The following is a 22,117-nucleotide window of genomic DNA, read 5'->3' on the forward strand; positions in this document are numbered from 1 at the left end:
TGAGAGACTGATCCCCTGGCCCCAGCACATATGAGGCCAGGGGATCAGTGATGTTAATGCTGTAAGGTTGCCTAATGATCAGCGCTCTTTCCCTAGCAGTAGCCTAGGAATTACAGTCATATTGGAAGACCATTAATGCACCTCATAATGTAGATTGAATGCCAATGCAGAGTAGTATGCACCCTATGCAGTGAGGTGTAAAATAAGGATTTGGAGGTCATGGTGGTGGATAGGTGTGCTGAACATCAGATTTTTCTGCAGGTAATCAGTGTTTGCAACCTGTCACAGCCCCGTAGTTAAAAATAGCTGAATGTCAGTGTATAAAGTACATCTAGAAAGAAATCCCTGCATGTTGATTCTGAGAGAATGGCACCATAAACCTGATGCTTACTCTTCAATTGTTTTTTTTTTAATCCAATAGTGGAAACTTTTCAACAGTTCTTCATATCATCCACTGTGCATCTCTATCTCTTATCCACAGGAAAGATATAAATATCTGAATATATTATTTATAAGGACCCAGCACTTGTGGTTTAAAGAATCTTTCTGGGTGTTGACTGTGGCACTTGTTCCAGAGTAGTGTTTTCCAAAAAGACTTACAGAAAAATCCCACCTCTCCTGCTACTCTTCATTTCTAAGAATAAATGGAGGGCAGAAACAAATTGGTAAGAAACCTGGGATGATGAAAAAAGCCAATGAAGAGGCTGCTCTTTAGAGCCTATGGCTACACATAAAAAGGTTAACAATAATGGTCAGGATGCTGTAGGCCAGCGGTCTCCAACAGGTGGCTCGGGAGCTACCAGTAGCTCACCCCCCTTTTTCAGAGTAGCTCACCCGAAGGTTCTGTGAATATAGTCTATCCAAACTATGCATGCATGCATAGTTAAAACTTCAAAAAACACAACTGATAAAGATTGAGTCAATAGACATTAGAGGGAACTAACATATGGCACAGGAAAAAGGCAGTACAGCTGAAACAAAGCTTAATAAATAAATGTTTTCCCCAGAGTCACATTGTTTATTACCATAAGAACACATAAATGGCTTAATCTACAAAGAAAACATGCAAGCAAATGTTCAGACAAATAAGATTTTTTTTTTTTTAAGACATTCAAAAGACATGGGAATATGTGTTTGCTGGTTCTTCAAAGGAACCTCCTCAGTACTCTTCATTCCACAAAATAACATCTCTAGTGTAAAAATAATGACTAATTTCTTAGAGACAAAAAACAAGGATAGAAAACAGAAGAATTTAAATACAACAGCATTGGCCAATGCAAGGACTTCTTTAGTATCAAGTGTTATATGATTTTACTGCAAATTAATTTCATCAGAACAGATACAGGTAATACAAGCGTTAACCTTATGTACAGTAGATAGCCAACACCATGGATCAGTCACAGTTGCAGCTGCTATTAGTTTTAAGTCTTCAATATATCTTATACATGCAATATGCTTCAACATTTCACAATACACTGTATAGTCACAGTATGCACAACAATTACATTCTCATAATACCCCAAATGGAAGTACTACATGACCACTGACCAAGAAAGTTTGAGCTACATTGCCCCATTAATCAACGTACTGTACTGTATCAATGTATAGGCTTTGACCTTTTCTTCTGCTTTGTGATTCTTGCAATTTTTCCAAAATGTGATTTAAACATGAGAGAAATGCACCATGTCAAATCACAGTCGGTTATGTCGTTTCTGTACGTCAACAGTCCAAATCTCAATCACTGTTGGTTTACAGATTTTCTTCTCTTCACCTCAGGTGAATACATTCGATCTCCTCTGTTACAGGCATGGAGGAGGTCCTCATATCCATCTCATCCACAGTCTTATTGGGGGCATATGTTGACCTCCACCGCAGCAGCACAATCTTCTTCAGGTGCTTAACTGTATTGTTCTTGACGCTGACAAAACAGAAGGTATTAATCATGCTATTGCTCATGGCAATGCACTCAATGATGTAGAAGGCCACCAACGAGTTCTTCTGGCGGGAGATTAGTGTTGGATGGAAATCTCGCAGGATGGTGTAGCCGTAATATGGTGCCCAGCACAGGATGTACGCAGTCATGATGCCGATCAGGACCATCACTGTCTTGCGCCGACAACGCAGCCTCTTCCTAATCTGCTCCGTCTGGAAACCTGGGACGTTCTTGAACCAGAGCTCGCGGGAGATTCGGGCGTAACACATTGCCATGACGATCACAGGCCCAACAAACTCCACAGCAAAAACAAACAAGAAGTAGGACCGGTAGTAGGCCTGCTGGTCCACAGGCCAGATCTGCGCACAGAAGACTTTATGTGTGGTTGGAGATGATCCACCCTGAGGATACATGGTCTCAGAGGCAAAGTAGGCAGAAGGAACTGATATCAGAATAGGAACAATCCAGACTCCCGTTATCAGGCAGTAGGCGGTTTGGTACTTCATACGAGGTCTGAGAGGATGGACTATAGCCATGTACCTGCAAGAACACACACATATTGTTGCATTAGGAGGCTGGAAATACATAGTACAATGCAGCTAAACACTCTATTTAGCAGTCTAAATGCTGTGCAGACTCAGTGGATTTGGCAAATGGCTCTTGGTCACTCATGGAAGTTTAAAATTCATTACACCATGATCCATTATTCAGTGAACTGAATTTTTCATATTAGTAGAAAGCCATTTTTATGGAGTCAAAGAGTGGGAAACACCTACCATATGTAGCCTGGCTCTGACATAGTTCAAAAATATACCTACCAATGACTGTTTACATGATGTATCTGGTTTGTTTAACCTGAACATATACTAAAATGAAAACGAACAATTTAAATTCTCACTGCTGATCTTTGTCTGTGCTGAGGAGGGTATGTAATGATGTTACTGATTAAAACTTAAAGCACTTGAAAGTTTTCAAATTAAATTTTGGATTATTCTTATTCTTATTTTATTATTCCCATTCCCATGTTCTGTCTTGATCAAACAAATGAAAATACTTGCTGAAAAAAAGTATTTTCATATTCATTTTCTGATGTTGTTGTCCTACTCATTTCCATTCCATTTTTATTGTGCGCATGTCCCGAGAATATTTAACATTTAAACATACTGAGCACCATCCAAAAAGTAGTAAATGATCACTCAGTAGTCTGGCAGCCTGTGGATCCTCTCCTTTTTGTCAATACTAAAAAGCTCACACTATGTCTGGAAGATTATTGAGTGAACAATAATTTATAATAATTACTTTGGCACACTGAACACATTGTTCAGACTAGATGTTATGTTTTGGGTACAAATCATACAACACTCTTGAAACGGCATCTAAAATCTGAACCATACTTCTTTGTGACTCCGTGGGTGTTGTGTGCACTCATGCACACAGAGGGAAAGCGTTATAGACTGTATTACTGGGATCTGCACCTCTCTCAAAAGCATTGTAACAGAGTCATGGTCTTTGGCATTGTTTATCTTTGCTTGTGTTGCTCCTAGTGGCCTTTTCAGTGTTTGTGATGTGGGCTTTTTTTCACAGGGAATATTTGGACTTGTCATAGCAAGAAAAGCACAGATTTTACTAATAATATTGTTAACTATGGCACTGTTCTTCACAAGTGTGTCAGTTAGCCATGATAGTGTGAAAAATGCAGTGAAACATGCACAATACCAGAACCCTAAAACCAAAGAAGCCATCAGCCAGCCATCATTAATCTTTTCTACACTTGTGCTTTTCCTCCTGTGACATATCATAATGTCCTTTGTGAGGCCTACTGAGCATGTGCGTATCTGCACTGTTATTTTCCACCCTCTAATTACCTGAACATACTCATTGATTGCACCTGTGCCCTGTATATCCAAGGGCACTCTTGACTCTGTGAGCGCTGACGCAAGTCTGAGCGACTGAAATGTTCGCTTTTGTGTGTTACCTTACTTCTGGACAACAAAGCTACAAATAATCTTGTCCCTTTGTTTTTGTGATTGATCAGTTCTGTTTTATGTCCTTTTCCTACATGCACATTTAACAGGACTTTGTAAGCTTGGTATTCCCTCTCCCTCAAGTTTTGACTTGCAGCATGATGTTAACATTTAGCAGATACATTCAGTAAGAACATGGTTCTCATTTGTTCACTAAAGCTTTGAACATGACACTGAAAGCGGCTTCCCATCCCAGCTCTTGCCAACAGTTAACCTTGGTGATCTTTCTCCCATCTTTACCAAGTGCTCTGAGTTCACTTAAAGAACTGCTGGTGAGTCTTGGCCAGATATGCTCACATGACTTGTTTTTGAACCCACTGACAACTGATTTTGTCATTTATATGCACTTTAATGCTGAGTGTCTCTAGTCTAATTAAATATTGCATTGCATTGGTTTCTGCATGTAACCTACATGTGTTCCTGCTGATTGAAGTTTGTTTCAGTCTGTGCCAGAAGACCAAGGACTAAATCGATGACGCTGGCACAGATACAGGAGTATCTAGAGATGGGCTCATCATGAGAGGATATTCTGCCTGTTGCATGCTGAACAGAGCAGGGGGACTGTTTTCTGTTTAGCTTTTTGAGGTAATTAATCAAAAATGAATCAAGGCATGTTTTTACATGGTCTTTGAAGTACTGGTGATAATATGCACAAACACAAATCTTTTATTTTGATAAGTTATGCATCAAGAGAAATCTGAGACCCCAAATTTCAGATGCAGTATGGTACCAATTTATGCCAAGAAAAGGAGTGCTGATCATTGATGAAAGTAACATACCCACTTCAGCGTGAATACATCAGAGTAGAACCACTGTGCTTGCAGCAGGGGGACATTTTGCAGCAGCTTGGTGGTACTTTTAAAATACACTCACAATAGTCATCTTTGTTCAAAAGAGCAAGTATGATTACATCTGTTACCTGTTTCAATCGAAAAATCTCTCTCGGCCAAGTCATACTGACAAAGTCAACCAAAGACCTAATCTCCAATAGAGAGAGGATTGCAGAAATAGAGAGAGTCAATTTTTTGCTGTGATGTAATTTTACATTACAGCTGTAGAGCAATGTGGTTAGACAGTTTTGTGAGGGTGGATACTGACATTTAAAAACATGGATGCTTCATTGAGACAAATCTCTGTGGACACTGCTGGAGGACTTTTCCAAGAAGCAGGAGCTTATTGAATTGAACCCATGTTCGTGCTCACAAGGACACACTCACAGACTCACAAAAAGATGAAAGCCATAGCAGACTCACCTGTCAACTGCAATAGCGAGCAGTGCGTTTGTAGACACATAGAGTGACACAGTCCGCAGATAGTTGACAGAGGCGCACAGCACCAGGCCATGATTCCAGGAAAGCTGTTTTACCACATAGTAGTCCACCAGGAACGGGCAGCACACAACTGCCACAATGAAGTCTGAGATGGCTAGGTTAGCAATCAGCAGGTTGGTGAGGTTGCGGAGCTTTTTGTAGCGCATCAGTGTCGCAATGAATATGAAGTTTCCCAAACCACAGACAAGCATGATGCAGACGAGGACCACACCGATAACGATGGTCGCCACAAAGAAGGCCTGGCCCTGCGTGGTGTCTGGGATCTCATCAGGAGGGATACCATAGTCCATATCATAGTTGTCCATATAATGATCCAACTTGCCAGCTGGGAGACTCTCCTGCATCTCTGTGTAAGCTGCAACCATGTGGCTGATGTTAGAGTCCCCCATGTCTCAGCACACACTCTTATTTTGGTAACTTAGAGAGACTATTTGATCCAACAAATTAGGTGCAAAATGGTCATGCTTTTTGGCACATCCTCAATTAAGTTGTTTGTGTAATGACGAAAATCTGACCAGGCTGAGTCAGACACAGAGGCACATCTTCACCTGGAACAGAAAGTTCCCATCTCAGCATTACTCATGCTGGGTCAGGATTCATGGCAACAAGATCTAGTCAAAACAAATTACATGATCTCAGTGCTTCAGGCGTAACCATGCTGGCATGTGTGACATTTCTATGATCTTTTCTGATGAAAAGCGTTTGTGGGTGAGATCATTATATCTAGCAAAGGCTTTCACGTAATTTATTAGGACCATGTCACTTTACAGCTAGTCGTTGTCACAGACTAGTGTCAGGGTGATGACAGGGCATTTTTAATATGCTGCAAAAGTGGTCACTAAAGTCCCCCAGTATGCAAATGGAGGAACCAAACTATAATATAAAGCCACTTAAAACAAACACAAGAACAGATGTGTCTTAACACAGCTGCACAAAGGAACTATTCTGGCTCCTGGGGAAACACAGAGTACATCATCACTAAGAAAGACAGAGCAAAGCGATCCAAAACCAAGAGAGACAGATATGAGCTCCAATACCTAGCTTTCACAATCATGACTTATGTGATCCTCACTGAGGTAATTCTAAAAAAAAAATGTCAGAAGTTATTGCTTAAAGAGATCTATATAGAATAGCCTACAATGCAGTGAAAAAAGAATATCTGCAGAACTAGAACAAAAAATGTACTTTGGATTGTCTCTATTAAGCTGCAGGGGGTCTCAGCTGTCCCAGAGTCTTAAGTTCTTACAGATCATCTCAGTCTGCAGGGGGGAATCACAGTCTGTGAATTTAGATTAAGAGTGAAAAAAGACTCAAGGGTAGACTTTTAGGCGATAGAGGGACGCTCTCTCTTTCTGTTTTGTAAGACTGATAAAACCCAGTAAACTGAAACAACTCATTAACGTACTCACCAGCAAATGTAGGTTCCGCGACTTCTCTGAGCTAATAATAAAGATAAGATAAAACAATTGAATTGCCCTCTCTGCAAAGCCAAGCCGAAGTCCTATATTATAGGACAATCCCCACCAGTGGAGACAGCAGGTCGCTTCACCAGCCTCACTGTATCTGCTGCCGCGCCGCTCCGCTCTCCTCCGGACCGCGTCTTTGATAGGAAAGAAAAAGAAAAAAAAAAAAAAAAAAAAAGTTGCCTCTGTTTCTCCTCTGCCTGAAGTGACAAAAGCGACGATGACGAGCGGCGAGGAAGAAGAAGCGGCTCCACGTCGCTTCCTGCAGGTGGTGTGGGAGAGGATGGTGCGCGGGCGTGCGTGTGCGTGTGCGTGTGTGTGGGTGTGGGTGGTCGCCGCAAGGTTTGAAATGGTTGAAAGTTCATCAGCTGGAGATGCTTACATTAAAGGTAACGGGTGGAGATGGATGAAGGAGCAAACATCAAGTCTCTGCGCGATTGTACTGTGTGTCTGCGTCTCTTGTTAATGGTCCTCTTAAACCATCGGAGTTTAAGAGGACCATCACTGTTGATTATCCATAAGGATCGCCTGGTCAAGCTGCCACTGTTTTTGCTCTCATCTGTCATTATAGCTAAAATACATGTTTTCTACAAACAAACTGGACGGGTTCCTTTGATATTGAACCTGCAATAACTTTTTTTGGCCACCTGGGAGCAGCTGAAACAGGCTGTACGCGCAACACTGACATATTGCTGCCTTGCACGTTTTTATGTTTATCAATCGCCTTAACGCAGGTATGGAGCAAATTAGCTTATGGCCACTTGTCGAATGTAAGTACAATACTCTCTCTCCAATTAGCTCCGTTTTTGGTCTCCACCAACTCCTGTGGCACAGCCTACATCCGGAGCTTTCACATGCGAAGCGCAACTTCATGCGGACACAGGCTGGCTGCGCTGTCCAGGGTAGAACCATGGGTGTATTACTGCTCTGGTTTTCCAACAGGCTTTGCTGCCCAAAGTTCCACCAATCTGAAATTTGACCTCTGATGTGCTGACCCCAAGATGCACATCCATGGTATTTCATTATCGCTGTGATCCTCACTGGGAGCGAACAAGTTGCCTCCGCCAGTTCTCACTCGTCGCTGTGCATGTTAGTGCTTGCAAGTTAGCGAGTAGCTGGCTCATTAGCAAACACTGCGTAAATAAGCAACATGCACTTTTACCAACGGTTTGTGTGACATTTTGCGGAGTGACATTTTGTATTTAATTGTATCAGTAACCCTGGAGGCCAGGGATGTAGAAAAGTGGAAAACTAGAGGGTATGATAATGATGTTTTCTGTCGTACATGTTACCTTAGCAGGTAAAAAAAAAAGAACTGTTTTGCTTTTTGTTGTCAGTTTTCCAACAGAACAGTGCAGCTGCCAGGTGAATTTTGGACTCATTTAAATAAAGTTGAATTTAAAAAAAACTTTTGGTCCTTCCCTTTTTTACATCTGTGGTCTTTCCTGCGTGGCCTTTATGTAATGCCTTGCAAAGCGATCTATTTGTGTAACCAAGAAAATCAATGGGGACGAGCCCGTCACATTGCGCCATGTATAGTGGGTCCTCACTGTGGCAGTGCACATTTCAATGTAAAGTGAAAATGGAGGAGAAATCCATTTTGCGTGTCTCTGAATTCTTCGAGTGATATGACGATCATATGCGATCCTATCTGGAAAAAAAACATCCAAGATGATGGGGAATCTCAACCAGTTGTGAACAGGATGTCATGTAAGTGTTTATCTGTGATTGCTGGTCGCAAGCGCTGTCCACTCTGCCAGTCTCAGATTGAAAAAAAAACACGTTTGATATGCACAGTGGCCATTCACTGACGCTGATTGCATAGTGGCTTTGAGGAAAGAAATCCATGTAAGAGATGTTTAGGAATACATTTGCTCATAATCGACAAGGAACCATGTCTGCTACACGAAATAATAATTGTGTCTTGAAATTCATTCCATTTTAATGGGACTTTGATTAGTTTGGATGGATTCATGATCAACAGCATCGATAAAACTAATTTGTAAGATTGTGACTTTAATCTGATCTGATCAGTTTATAGACAGAGCTGTGGAAGGCCGTCACCACCATATCTCTGTGGTCAACCATCCTGAACAGCAGATAAACAGGCACAGACAGCAGGACTGATGACTTTTCAGGATCAATTTCTTATTGTGATGAAGAGCTGGCATTGCTGGTTTTTATATCACCTCTGACAATCATATGTCAATAGCAGCGAGATGGCTTTTTGTGTCCTCCCACATTCACTGCAGCAGGCTGGCTGAGATTGTCAGTACAGTTCAAATATAATAACGGATAAAAAGAGAACGAGCAATCAACTGCTGTCATCTATAAAGGACACCAGTTGGAAAGAAACACTTTTGACGAGACAACTGCCTTTGTATGTTCCTGTTCGTTTTTAGTACCTCCTTAAATATCAGCAGCTACTTGCTCAGCCTTGCTAGTGTCTGTCACTGTAGCCCAGGAGGCCTGAGCACCGGATAAACACAAGGCTTTCATTTCCAACTCTTGACAGCTCTCTAATCTCACCAAGTCCTCGGATTTACTGCCACTCATAACCAATGAATATAGATGGAAAAGGGGGCAGTGTGATACTGGCATTCTCTCCTCAACCATGAAGAATATGCACAAGACATAATTTATGGCATCTGTTAACAGTTACTGGACAGATGCTGGGGTAGTTTATTGATGACAATGTTACAGTGGAATAAGCAGCAGTGAAACAGAATCCATACAAATATATATGTGGGGTTTAAATCTGAAGAGAGGGAGTGTGTTTTGGCCAAATGTTGGTTCTGCTGGGGACGCTGACTTTGTCGGTCTGTATTTGTCCAAACACTCTGCCAGTACTTGACCACATAATCGTTGCTCTCCATTCAAACTGGTGTTCTGTGTTTCTTTGTCATTAACTCGTTCTTTCTGTCTCTATTTGTGAGTGCAACTGTGTGACAGCAACTGGATGTCCAGCTGGGTTTACTTGCCACTGTGGGACTCAGGGGTGCATCAATCTGCTTGTGGGAGTCCTTTCTACAGTCTCAGTTCTTTGTGAATCACATCTGAATCAACCTTCTCCAACTGGCTGCAGGTTGGCCTGAAATGTTACTGCACATTTCCTACATGTCCCCCACAGAGTGGAAAGTGCTTTAAATCTAATTTCACAAGGAAATCTCAGTGACATTCGCTCAAAAGAATGATGTGCTCCATATCAGTATATGTCATGAAATCTGCAACTGCGTCCACACCAGTTACATGATATTGCATCTTACACTCTATAGATAAACAATGTCCCGGTGTGCGTGTTGTTTCTAATCAGTACATTTTGTGGAAATGTCACATAGATACTCTTTAGGAGCCATTCCAGCACACATAAGGACAAAGTATGTATGCATCTAGTGCGTTAGTGACTGATACCAATTCCTGCATACTCCTGGAGATTGACACATACAAGGAGTCGGGCATCGTTGGAGAGCTCGCTTATTAGTTGGAAGGAACAGACTTGCTTTTGGTGCTGTGCGAAATGGCAAGTGCTGAATGCTTAACAACAGAAAAATACTGTGAATGTCATGCTGTAAATGAGAATGAAACCCAACATTTCCTACTTTCTGTGTTTGATGGTTTCTGTTTATTGCACTTTTGAAGATGGATATACCGTTATATTTATTTCACCAAATAGCCGTGAATGAGAAAGAAAAGCATACTTCTGTGGCTTGTATGAGAAAGTAGCTATATAGCAGTATTTTAACTCCCTTGAAGGTTTTATTTAATAGTTTAATTTTCATACTGTAGCTTAAATGCAACAGTCTGCCGTCGAGCCATGGGCTTTGCTTGGGCCAAAATATGCTGAAATGCTGATGTGAAGCCATTTGACATGTGTTTCGTTCAGCCGTTTTACAGACAGCTTGCTGGATCTGTCCAGAGGGACGTTTTGACTGACCTTGAACCGCAGCCTGCAGAGAGCAAGCCAGAGCCGAAGGTCCTCTGCCTCCTCATCATTCTTGAATCACTCTGTCTCACTCTCATCTTTGCTAAATGTTAATGTAAGTGGAAGAGAAAGAATGGAAATATGAAAAGGGAAATAAAGAAATACAGGGATGTTGGCTAAAAACACGTCGCATAAAACAACTAGAGGGTCTCTTTCTCGTTATTGAAAAAATAAAGAACAGAGATCTTTCAGCTTCCCAGCAAAACAGAAACATTGCCACATACTTTGCATTTGAATATGGGCTCTGCTGGTTGATTGTGCCGGTTGAAACAAACAACATAATGTGCAGAGACAAAGATTGAAACTTTTATTAGATATTTAGATGATGATTACACCCATCTAGTTTCTCAGTTCAAACTTACTTTGTTTGTTGCTCTTTGTAGTGTTTTTTTTTCATTATATTTCTGCTATACAAAGAACTAGCACCGTGATAAAAACAAACATTGAACAATCACTTTATTGTATAACTATGTATCTTTGTACTTGGGCCTGTCTGCAAATTGCCAAATACAAAATATTTTTCTGTAATGCAGGGGGTTTTGTGCAATGCTTTTGAGATTATCAACAAAACAAAATTAGTACCCACTTGTAAATGAAAAAAAATGTTTTTTTCTTATTAACCACAGTGCACAAAGTGTCTAAACTTAATAATTGTAGGCAGGAATAGTTTACAGAACAGTCCACACAAATTGCACTGCACGAAATTTCCCCTCTGTCCTGTGGTGGGCCACCATCCAATGTACCCTATCAAACAGGGATCTAGAAAGCAGCTGACTAAGAACCAAAATAATGTGTGACAACCCAGTGCTTTCGCGGTCCAGTCAGTTGTTTGTATTTGTGGTTCTGCTTTGTCATCAACAGCATGGCTTTTCTAATCTCCGCCACAAAGGCAACAATACCCTCTGGAAGGCCCCAGGCTCACAGCATGCACAGCCACAGCCAGGGGGAGGTTTTGGGGGCTATTTCGCCGCCAGCCAGTGCTGTGGAGTGTTCAGTCTAGCATGAGACAGCCAAGGGTGAGCACCCGAGTTTTCACACAATAAAGGTGCTGAAGGGAACCAAGCACTCCAGGGATACCACCAGCCCAGGGGAGAGAAGCTTACCATCATGTTCAAGACCAGCTACCTGCGCGAGGTGCGCAAGGAAAAATATGAGCGTTCAGATGTCTTTGATGAGGAACATGAGGACTCTGAAACCTCTGCAGGCATCTCAGCCATCCAGGGCTGGGAGAGCCTTCAGGAGCTCAACAGCCGCTTTGCCCGGTACATCAACAGGGCTCGAGTCCTGGAGCAGCGCAACGCCGTGTTCCGCAAGCAGCTGGAGACATTGCAACGGATGGAAGAGGCCAGCGGCCTAGAGGAGGCCTTCACAGAGCAGATTGATGTCAACAGGCAGCGCATCCACGAGCTGTCCTCCGATCGTGCCAAGCTGGAGCGAGAGCTGAAGGATGCATGCCGCATGCTGGATGAATTTACCAGCAAGTAAGGGAGTAGGCAGTGGTTGGTCTTACCTGTGTTGGTCTTTCCCTCAGATATATGCAAGGTGACAAAGAGATATAACCCTAAAAAAGAGAGGACGATCGTTGTAAAAAGGAGATAATTATAGGAGATAATAATTATACTTCTAAAGGAATATAGGAAACTATAAATAAATAGATAATCAATGTCACAATGCATGAAGTTTCTGTTGTAATTATACTTCCTTGTAGTTTTAAACAGGTAGGTAATCATGAAAAAGATGCTGAAAGATTCTTTAATGCTGAATACCGCTTTGTAGACTTCATAAAACAAAGATGTTAGACATTGAACTGAAACACTACTGCCAAAGTTCACCCAAATTGCAAAGAAAGGCATATTTGTGAATGGGCTTTTGTTTGTTCTTAAAATGTCGATCAGTATATGATAGGAAAAATTCTAACGTAACAACGCCTTCCAGAAACATGTTACAGCATATTGTGTTTTCATAGGGACTGTTTGTTCCAGTGAAAACAGTTCACAATGAGGTTTGTGAATTGTCCAGAGTGAACAATTTTCAAAGCCGTAAGTGCCACAAACAAAATTCCATTCACCTCCATTGTATTTTCTGTGCTGGCAAGAATCACAGAGGCCCTCAACACTTGGACAATCAAACCATCAGCATGGCTACATACCATCAGAGAAAGAGAGAGAATGTTTCTGTAATGATGGACCAACCCTTTAATTACAACTACCTACAAACACAGTGTAATCCGCTGTCCGTAGGCAGAAAAACCTCACTACATTATTGATGAGCTGAGACGTATATTGACCAACTGTTGTTGTATTAGCTGGTGAAAACAACTGAAGTTCACCATGTGTAAGTTCTAGGTATTGTGCTTCAAGAAGGAAATGAGCTTGTTAATCTGTGAGCTTCCAATGCAAATATGCAATTAGACTCAAATAACACACGGCATATTACGACGCTTATTATGACACATTGTTACGTTTTATTGTTAGACGACATCCGGCAGCCAGAGTAATTATAATGTTTTATGTTCCAGATATAGAAATGAATGTGATTATCAAGAACAACTTCGTGGGACGCTGGACGGGTTAAACAAGGTACTGCATGGATGAAATTAAATTTATTTACACAGTCATACAAATTGAAATAAATAACAACATTTTATAACAATAATATATTAGAATTCTCCAACATTTAAATTTGTGCATGTGTAATGAGAGAGCAAAAATATTTACAAACGATGGGACTAAATCAAATAAGGTTTTATTTTTACAACAGCATTTTTGCTATAGTGACATAACATATTAACTGAAGAAATACAGTAACTTTGCACAAAAAAAGGGATTCAACTTTCAATTTAAGTGTGTAAAAAGAGAGCTTAACACATTTTTTATTGGCAGTATGAGAATGGGTTTTCATTATAAGTGTACAGTGTGTCGCATCAGTGTTCCTTTTTCTATTGTTGACCTCAGTGCACGTCACTCTGTACCTTTCATTACTTTTTGGTTCCGTGGGGTCCTCTGTTGTTGCTTTTCTCTCCTCTCCTCTCTTTTCTTCTCTTCTCTCGTCTCTCAGGAGGCTGACAGTGCTCTTCTGAGAAACCTGGAGTACCAGATCCAATCACAGTTCCTGCAGGACGACATCAACTCCACTAGAGATAGACACAAGAAGGTCAGTGGTAAATAATCAAAATTAACTTATCTAAATGGTAAACTAACAATATGTGCAGATCCTTGGTGTCCAGTTACCTATTTTGTATATTATGTTTAATGTTTTTTATTATAACTGCATATATATTTTCATTACACAATATGTATTTTCATATACTCACATTGAAACCATGTGTCCGAGAATTGAAAAATGCATTTTGAGGAAAACACGATTGCTTCCAGGGTTTTATTCAGTGTCAACCAGAGTTCACATTATACAATTTTGAATATTCCTATTTTGTTAGGCAGCAAAAAGCATTTTGGTTCAGGCTTTGGTTAAATTCTGGTAAAGCAAATACATCCTGTCTCATGATTGAAGTTAACACTACACAGATCATTTTTGTCAGTGGCCAAGGGGAGAGTGTTGTAGGTGTTATCAGTATAGAGAAACAGTATTCATGCTGGAGATAGATACATACAGAAGTGACAGTGTGCAACTGCACTGATGCTCATATTATGGTTCCTTATCGATGGCTTTTGCAAACTGGGCCGATAAAAGCCACTCACTGAGAAATGGCTGTAATATTTCCCTTTCAAAGCAGCTGATAGTGTATCTCTGCTATAGCGCTCTCTTCTACAACATCTAGAAGTTCTAGTTTCTATCGAGAAAAATAATTTACATCAAAGAATAGTATTTCACACAACGGTATATCTTTCTGCTACTTTTGAACACTGCTTCCCTCAGGCCGCTACTCTTCAAATGACGTGGAAGAAAATCTTGACATAGGTGTCAAAGGATGTGTTGTGATGTACCTGGGGCTTTAGCAACAATTTACCTCCTGTGAAGTGAGTCAGAAAATGATTGCAGGGAAATTGTAACACTGCTCTTCACAGGCACTGACATATGACAGAGGTAAGACAAAACAGCTGAAACATTATCGTCAGTGTAAGAGAAATACCTCAAAGCGTCAACACAGTGGCTGCAAAAACGCATAGACAAAAGAAAACTAGACTGTTACAAAATGCATCTGGAATACTTTTCATTGACTTTCATGCCTGAGCAATTTCTTTCTTTGTTAGTTCCACCCAGTGTTGCTTGTTGTGACAAATTAATCCGTGACTCTGCAATACTGAGATAGCATATCAAAGGACACTGGTATTACTATATTGTATGGAAAAGAATAGGGAATTGTGTCACATGAATATTAGGCTTGTGCTCCTGAGCTTTGAAATGTCCCTCTGGTGAGAGAGCATATATCTGCTCTTTATTACTCTGTCCTGTACAAATGGATGAAAAAAAACTATCTTTGCTGCAAAGGAATGTCTAACTGCTGTTTTGTTAGCATGTTAGCTTCATTTATTAATATGTTTTAGTGAAATGAAAGCCTTTTAGTCTCAGTAAGAAGTGCAAGGTAAACAAGCAAGAGGTTTGGGAGCAGACCAGATAAAATGGTTCAAGTTTGCAAAATGTAATGTTTCAGGGATGTTCTTCTTTTTCGCTGAGTTGTGTATTTTATGTTTTCTTTTATGTGATCTTCCCCCACACAGAACCTCGCAGAGATCCAGACCTATGTAAACATTTTGCAGCAAATCAACCAGACACTTCCCCTTGTTCCCAATGTGTCAGTGGGCATCTCCGAGGTGAGGTCACTGTGTTTTTGTGTGCGTGTGTGTGTCTGTCTTTGTGTGTGTGTGTGTGTGTGTGTGTGTACACTGCCACCCCCGGGGAAGAAGATGGTGTTTGCATGTGTGTCAGCCCTGGCTACGTGTCTGGGCTTGATGAGGTTACTGGCTTCTGAGTCCAATTGGTCGCCTGTGTCTGCACGCCTGCGCTTTTGTATACGTGTGTGTGTGCACGTGTGAAAAGCAAAGACAGACAGTCAAACAGTCCTTGGGACACGTGGACCGGCCAGCAGTTTGAGAGTGTCAGGACACAATGAAGCAAATGCCAGGAAGAACAGCTGTGCATGCTAATTTTTAAGAAACTGCAGCCACAGTGATTGGCATTTGTGTAGCAAATTAGGTTTTTATTTATACAAACATTTCTCAGAGGCAGCGCTGCTCTGGATGCAAGAATAATTTAATTGTTTAATTTGCATTTAATAGCCACAGCTCATGCTACAGTGCTGAACTAAAATCCACTTAAAAAAACACAATGTAAGTTAGGAAGGAGTTAATGTTGTGGAGCTCGGTGATGTTGCTAATCTCCTGGGGTTAACTATGCAGATAAGTGACAAATTAAAAGAAAAACCTGAATTAATGCGTGGAGAAACGATGAATATAGATGCTTCCAAAGAGGGCACAAGGGGCCACTAAACTGGTTTGATTAAGACAATTATAAATGACCATAAATACATGGCATACAATATTGTAGGTAGCCAGCATTTCAAAATATTCTTTATGAAATCTTGCATCTTAATCCATCACTGGACAAAAAAAAATTAAAGGTTTGCCAGTGACTTCCATGATTTCAAGCAACTAGCACAACTACCACAAAACCACAAAGCACAAGCAATACTTGGTTAATACTGTCGCTTTGTGTGACAAGCTAGTAACTAAACATGTATTATGCATATAATGTAGATACATATAAAGATACATTGTAGCCATATAGCCTTCAAACCTTCAAACATACTGCATGCCATGCTAATTAATACATTAAAAAAGATTGAATGCACCTTTATTTTATATAGACATGAAACTTACTTGCATGCATTTAAATTTTCAATTTTATATTCTTTAAAATTATTTGGTTAAAAACTTTCTGACAAGGTCAAGCTTTATTTTCTGTTTGACTAACTGTCATTATTGGCTCACTAGTTAGCTAACATGACGATTAGCTAAATTTGCTGCGGGCTAATAAAGTAGCCAGCCTACTTTCTGCAATAGCATTGACATACAATTAACTAGACACATTTGATGAGACATTACTGTAACAAACATGAAACTTGAGACAACTGAAAGAGATTTAAACCATAACTATGAAAAATACTTCTACTTGTTACTTGTTACTTGTTAAGATTTAAATTGAAATGTCATACCTAATCTGTTTATTTGCTTTAATTTCTATTGACCGCAAAATCATGCTTCAGCTTTTTGCACCTGTGCTAGGATAGAGCTAGCACAGCTGTAACAAACTTGACCGTTCCACAACCTTAACAGCATGTTAGTTTATTGTTACCATGACAGAAGGACCGGTAGATCTGCTGGAGCTATGCTCCTATGGCTTGTATCTGAGGGTAGGGACAAGCGATCCATAAGTTGGAGAAGTTGTTGGTAATGACCCATCTTAAATATGGAAAAACAGGAAGCCATTATTGACTGAATAAAACTAAAGCTTAAACATGTCAGTTCATACATCTCTGCTGCTAATGGACATTATAAACTCTATGAACTAAAATGACTTGTTTGGAGCCATCACTGCTTACAATAGTTAAAATCTCCCAACTGTAACAAGTGAAGCTCTAATGGCAGCCACATCCATGCCATTTTTTTCACTGTCACTTCATTCAGTTTCTGGGAAGTGGACACTGCTGCACTCAAAGCACTCAGTAGGTTCATTTTCAAGAGAAGATGAGCAGGAAACATCACTGCTGTGAGGAGTACAATTGTTCTAATGCCCTTAAATTTAAAAATCAATCAGTGAAGCTTTTAATACAGTGTGACTTCAGAAAGAGAATTGTTTGCCAGCTGTGTGTGTGTGTGTGTGTGTGTGTGTGTGTGTGTGTGTGTGTGTGTGTGTGTGTGTGGTGTAACTTTCATGCTTTAAAGGTTTCATTGATTTGTGCTCAATGTGTGAAGGAGCAGGAGAAGCTGCTGGCTCAGAGGAAAGTGCCGGGGCTGCAGAGTCAGCTGGAGGAATACAAGAGCGCCCTCTGTCAGCTGCAGGTCCAGAAACAGCGCCTACAGACTGAGGTAGGTCACATGGTCACCATGACAACAGGCGGTTTCGTGCTGATTATATGCAGTGTTTCCCAAAAAATTTTTCCCCCCACTAGGCCAATATTTACAGAAAGACACACAAAAGGAGAGGAATATTCAAAGGAGAAAAAAAAAAGAAAAAAGTAGAACAATTGTACATTTTGTGAAGCTAACATTTATTTTCTTGAGTTATTAATATGTACATTATTTTCATAATGAATCAATTAAAATGTCAGAAAATAGGGAATAGGGACAATCATGTTGTCCCTAACCCACAGATATTAAATTTCCTGTCATAAAGGACTAAGAAATCTATCAGTTCAGCTCTAACATTTGAGGAAAGCCCATTGGCTTTGGTGTGTAATATTATCCAAAGCCTGATCAGGGGATAAATATTAGGGATGTATTAATAGAAAATGTATCTACTCACAAGTTAGGGACAACACTCAAGGCTCAAGAGAATAAGTAATCAAGTTTGCTTATGAGGTATTTTAGCCACAATTTCAGCCATAATTACTGTTTCTATTTAAAGCGTTTCAAGCAATGTCTCCACGTTTGATGATTCTAGGTTTACATGTGATACTCACTAAACAAGGCATTGAATAGGCCTTCACCCTTCAGCCTCAATAATGTCGTGCTAATTGTAAGATGCTGTAGAAATACCACTAGATGTCAGCCATGACCGTCGTATGACAGTGTAACCCTAACCCTCACAGGAAACGAGAAACACAGGAAAACTTCAATTTAGTGTTTTGTTTTCCCTAAACCTTTCCCTCTTTTCATCATTTAAATTCTACTCTTACTTTTATCATTTATCATTTCTCTTGTTTTTTTCCCCCTTTCATTAACAACACATACGAACAAGTGTTGTTAGTAAGGACATCAATGACAGTTTTCTCAAGGAGCTTTGTAATCTTTGAATTTTTTAAATCATAATTTCATCATTAATTCCTGCCTCTATCTCTGCTTACAGACTGCTATGTTGGAGCAAGCCATTAAAAACACACAGGAGACTTATGACGATGAAATCCAGATGTACAATGAGCAAATCGAATCTCTGCGAAAGGAAATTGAGGAAGCTGAGAGGTCCCTGGAAAAGTTCACCAGTGAATGTCGCCACCTGGCCATGTACCAGACATCTCTTGAGAATGAGCTGGAGAGGTACAAGAGGATCATCGAGAACGAAGACAACAGGTAAACTCACTTGTTTCACTCGCCACCAAAAAAGGCGTTGTATTACTTTTTTACATTTTACTTCAACAGTTTCTACTGCTAATTATAGTTTCTCCCACCATGAAGATTTGCTGTTTAATGCTGTTTCATCATGCTCCTCTTTATTTTTGAATAAAAACAGTAATATTTAAAGCCCTTGAGTGTAACTGTAGAATAAAACTCCTCAGGTCATTAAAGCCCCCACATCACAGAGGTACATCTGCTTGAAATGGCACATAAGGTGCATGCTACTGTAACTAGGTTAATGTAAAGTGCAGAATCAGTCAGCAGATGGCACTGTGCGAAAGCAAATGTTTTCCTCCACTACGCCTGCACAACAACAAGCAGAGTGGGTTTGTTTTAATATCAGATCAGCTATATTTGTGTTATTTCGAGTAACCTCATGTCTCCTTTTTAGAAAAATGTGGTTTTCTTACCTGATTTTCTTGCATAGCAAAGCTGTTCTCTGCATGACTGTTGCATGGGTGACATTTTTCACTGCTCTCTCTCCTGCAGGCTGAATTCAGCGATAATTGGCACTCCAATTACCCTGTTCACCACTAATTACCGCTACACTCATACACCCACTGCATCAAGCAGGGGGAGAGGTAAGGGCACCGTGAACACATCACAGCTGGTTTACATTGAGAATCACTATTGAGTGCACATGCAATCAGCTGCCATTGTCAGAGACAACTATGCTCTCTCTTGGAGATGCAGTTTTGCCAAGCTAATGAAGCTCCTTATCATTCAAAGCAATACTTTTACTCTCTTGAGCATCCCAGTACATTTGGGTGCACTGGTGCACAAACACACAGTTTTTGTCTTCCCTTGCTTCATTAGTTCTAGCTAGTTAACTTGTCCTCATCTGTGTCCAGATATCACCCAGGCTATCCAAGATATCACTAGCATCAAGCCCCGCCAGAAGATCCTGGCCAAGAAGGTCCTGAAGAAGAAAGAGCTGACCCCAAAAGATGTGATAGACAGTGGCCAGGAGGAAAGAAATGGAGGAGCCCATGGAGATGCTCCAGATGAAGAAACAAAGGAGATCCCATCAGAGCAAGTGCAGGAGGAGAGGGTGAAGAGACAAGAGGAGAGACCTGTTCTCACTGGAGTGTCTCCACAGGATGTCCCGGATGGAGCTCAGATCAGCAAAGCCTTTGACACTCTTTGTAACATTGTCAGAGACAGAATGAGGAAGTACAAGAAACCTGAGCCAATCGCTGACTTCTACACCAAGGGTCGTTATGTCCTCGTCACCGGTGACGGCAGCTACCCACATCCCTGTTTCTACACCTCCACACCATCAGCTGGCCACATCTACGTCACTATCAGAGATGGAATGATGTCTCCCTATGAGCCTTATGCGCGCAGTACACCCTCTCCTCCACCTCCTCAACCCATGGTAGGCCCCAGGCCTCTCAGTCCCACCCATCCCTCTAATGCAGGAGGAAAGGAGGATAATAAGGGCGGAAGAGGTAAAGACAATGGAGGTAAAGGTAACAACAAGAGCAGAGAGCCTCACCCTCAGTCTAAAGATCCGAGCCCAGTCCCTCCACCTACTGGACCAAGCTCTGGCCCCAAAGATCCCACCCCTGCCGTGTCCAAGAAAAACAGGGATGACAATGGCCCAAGTGGGCCCACTCCAAAGCCAGCCCCTCGTGGTGCTAGCACCAGCTCCAGCTCCAGCACTAGCACCAGCACCAGCACTAGCACCAGCACCATTTCTAGCAGCGTCACACCAGATGCCATGAGTTACGAGAAGGTGGAGGTGGTGGAGTCTGTGGAGAAGTTCTCCAATGACCGCAAGATTAAAGGTTATGAAGAGACTTCCATGGTGGTGGAGACCATGATTGAGAAGTCTAGCAAGAAGAAACATTGAAACCACTTCACCTGACCTGAAGAGTCAGTAAACTCCACCAGGGTCCTACATGGTCCAGGTCCTCTAACAAGGAGACAACTACGGATGTTGGTATCAGACCACATAAATACCACTGTTCCTCAAACTACTGTATTAAGACCAGTGTTTTGTCTCTGAGGGAGACCAACTATCCTTAAAGGCCATCTACACATTCCTGCTCTGATAATCAATGCTCTTCCATTTGCTTGCAGTCTCTGGTTTTGCGTCCAGAATACGTTTTGCTGGTTCCATAAGTACTGCTGTTGTTGTTCGACATAACACCCATGATCATGCTATGAGTCCTTTACTGTCTGAAAACTTGGGACAATGAAAAATGAAGGTCCATGCCACCAATAAAAATAATAAGAAAATAAATAAAAAACTGAGTTGTGCCACCCTTCTGAACTCTGTCTTAGAATTCCAACTTTCCCCTTTGAGCTCATTTGTTCAATTGGATGCCTCTGCCTGCCCTCAGCACAATTTGCTGTGTATTAATTTGCTTTGATATATTGAATAATAAAAAAGATTCAAACACCAATACCTTGTGGAGTTTGATTTTAGACACAGTGTACCAAGCACCTCATATACTTACTTCAAAGTGTGTGAGGCAAAAAATCACTAATGCATGTGTATGTACTGTATGGGCACAAAATTGTTATATATATTACCGTATAGTGATTACTTGCCTTTAAAAAAAAAGCATATATATTTTTGGTCTTAACAGGGATCTTAGCAACTGTTTTGCCTCATTTGCATACAAGCCACAAAATATATAACAAGTGATATAACTAGTGCAAAATATGACTCATTTGGAATTTCTCATGAATTGCTGAATTAACATTTCATACTCATTTGAGTATTGTAATCTTGGATGTGGAGTAGTGATGCTGGCTCAGAGGAAATGCATTTGCAATGCAAAATATCTACCATTAATTTACAAATATTACTGATGTGGATGTATTGTTGATGAGGTTAAAGTGATGATATACACTGACAATAAGTGAGCTTGTACAGTAACTTTAATTAACTTTTATTACATCAACACCATGTCTAAAATGTAGAGGGCAATGGTCAGGATCATGAGGAAGATAGATGTTACAGCAAGGACGGTAATGGCATCCAATCAGTCATTATGACCATTGTCACACACTGTAGTCACAAACATTGTGAAATATAACCCTTACCCCAGTATCTACAATAACAGCTGTTTTCATTTGCTC

General features: G+C 40.7%; 2 protein-coding genes across 5 annotated transcripts; one reads left to right on the plus strand and one right to left on the minus strand.

Annotated features, from left to right (window-relative positions):
• Positions 1-970: 970 nt before the first annotated feature.
• On the minus strand, positions 971-11,496 carry prokr1b (prokineticin receptor 1b). Of its 3 annotated transcripts, none has more exons than XM_071480427.1 (3): positions 6,698-11,496; positions 5,211-5,643; positions 971-2,473 (listed from the first exon to the last, which is right to left on the minus strand). In XM_071480427.1, exons 2-3 carry the CDS (start codon positions 5,630-5,632, stop codon positions 1,768-1,770), a joined length of 1,128 nt encoding a protein of 375 aa, XP_071336528.1. In that variant the 5' UTR covers positions 5,633-5,643; positions 6,698-11,496; the 3' UTR covers positions 971-1,767. The 3 variants fall into 3 exon arrangements, with proteins under 3 accessions (XP_071336528.1, XP_071336526.1, XP_071336527.1); XM_071480425.1 differs by having other exon boundaries at positions 5,211-5,836; XM_071480426.1 differs by having other exon boundaries at positions 5,211-5,899.
• A 189-nt stretch (positions 11,497-11,685) lies between these two features.
• Positions 11,686-21,435, plus strand: LOC139622814 (filensin). Of its 2 annotated transcripts, none has more exons than XM_071480423.1 (8): positions 11,686-12,214; positions 13,252-13,312; positions 13,791-13,886; positions 15,413-15,505; positions 17,666-17,779; positions 18,759-18,979; positions 19,514-19,605; positions 19,876-21,435. In XM_071480423.1, exons 1-8 carry the CDS (start codon positions 11,841-11,843, stop codon positions 20,877-20,879), a joined length of 2,055 nt encoding a protein of 684 aa, XP_071336524.1. In that variant the 5' UTR covers positions 11,686-11,840; the 3' UTR covers positions 20,880-21,435. The 2 variants fall into 2 exon arrangements, with proteins under 2 accessions (XP_071336524.1, XP_071336525.1); XM_071480424.1 differs by having other exon boundaries at positions 17,672-17,779.
• The last annotated feature ends 682 nt before the right edge of the window (positions 21,436-22,117 follow it).

This window comes from Trachinotus anak, unplaced genomic scaffold (assembly GCF_046630095.1).
Source record: "Trachinotus anak isolate AG129_WGS33_773 ecotype Australia unplaced genomic scaffold, CSIRO_AGI_Tana_v1 ptg000007l, whole genome shotgun sequence".
In the NCBI taxonomy this organism is placed as follows: Eukaryota; Metazoa; Chordata; class Actinopteri; order Carangiformes; family Carangidae; genus Trachinotus; species Trachinotus anak.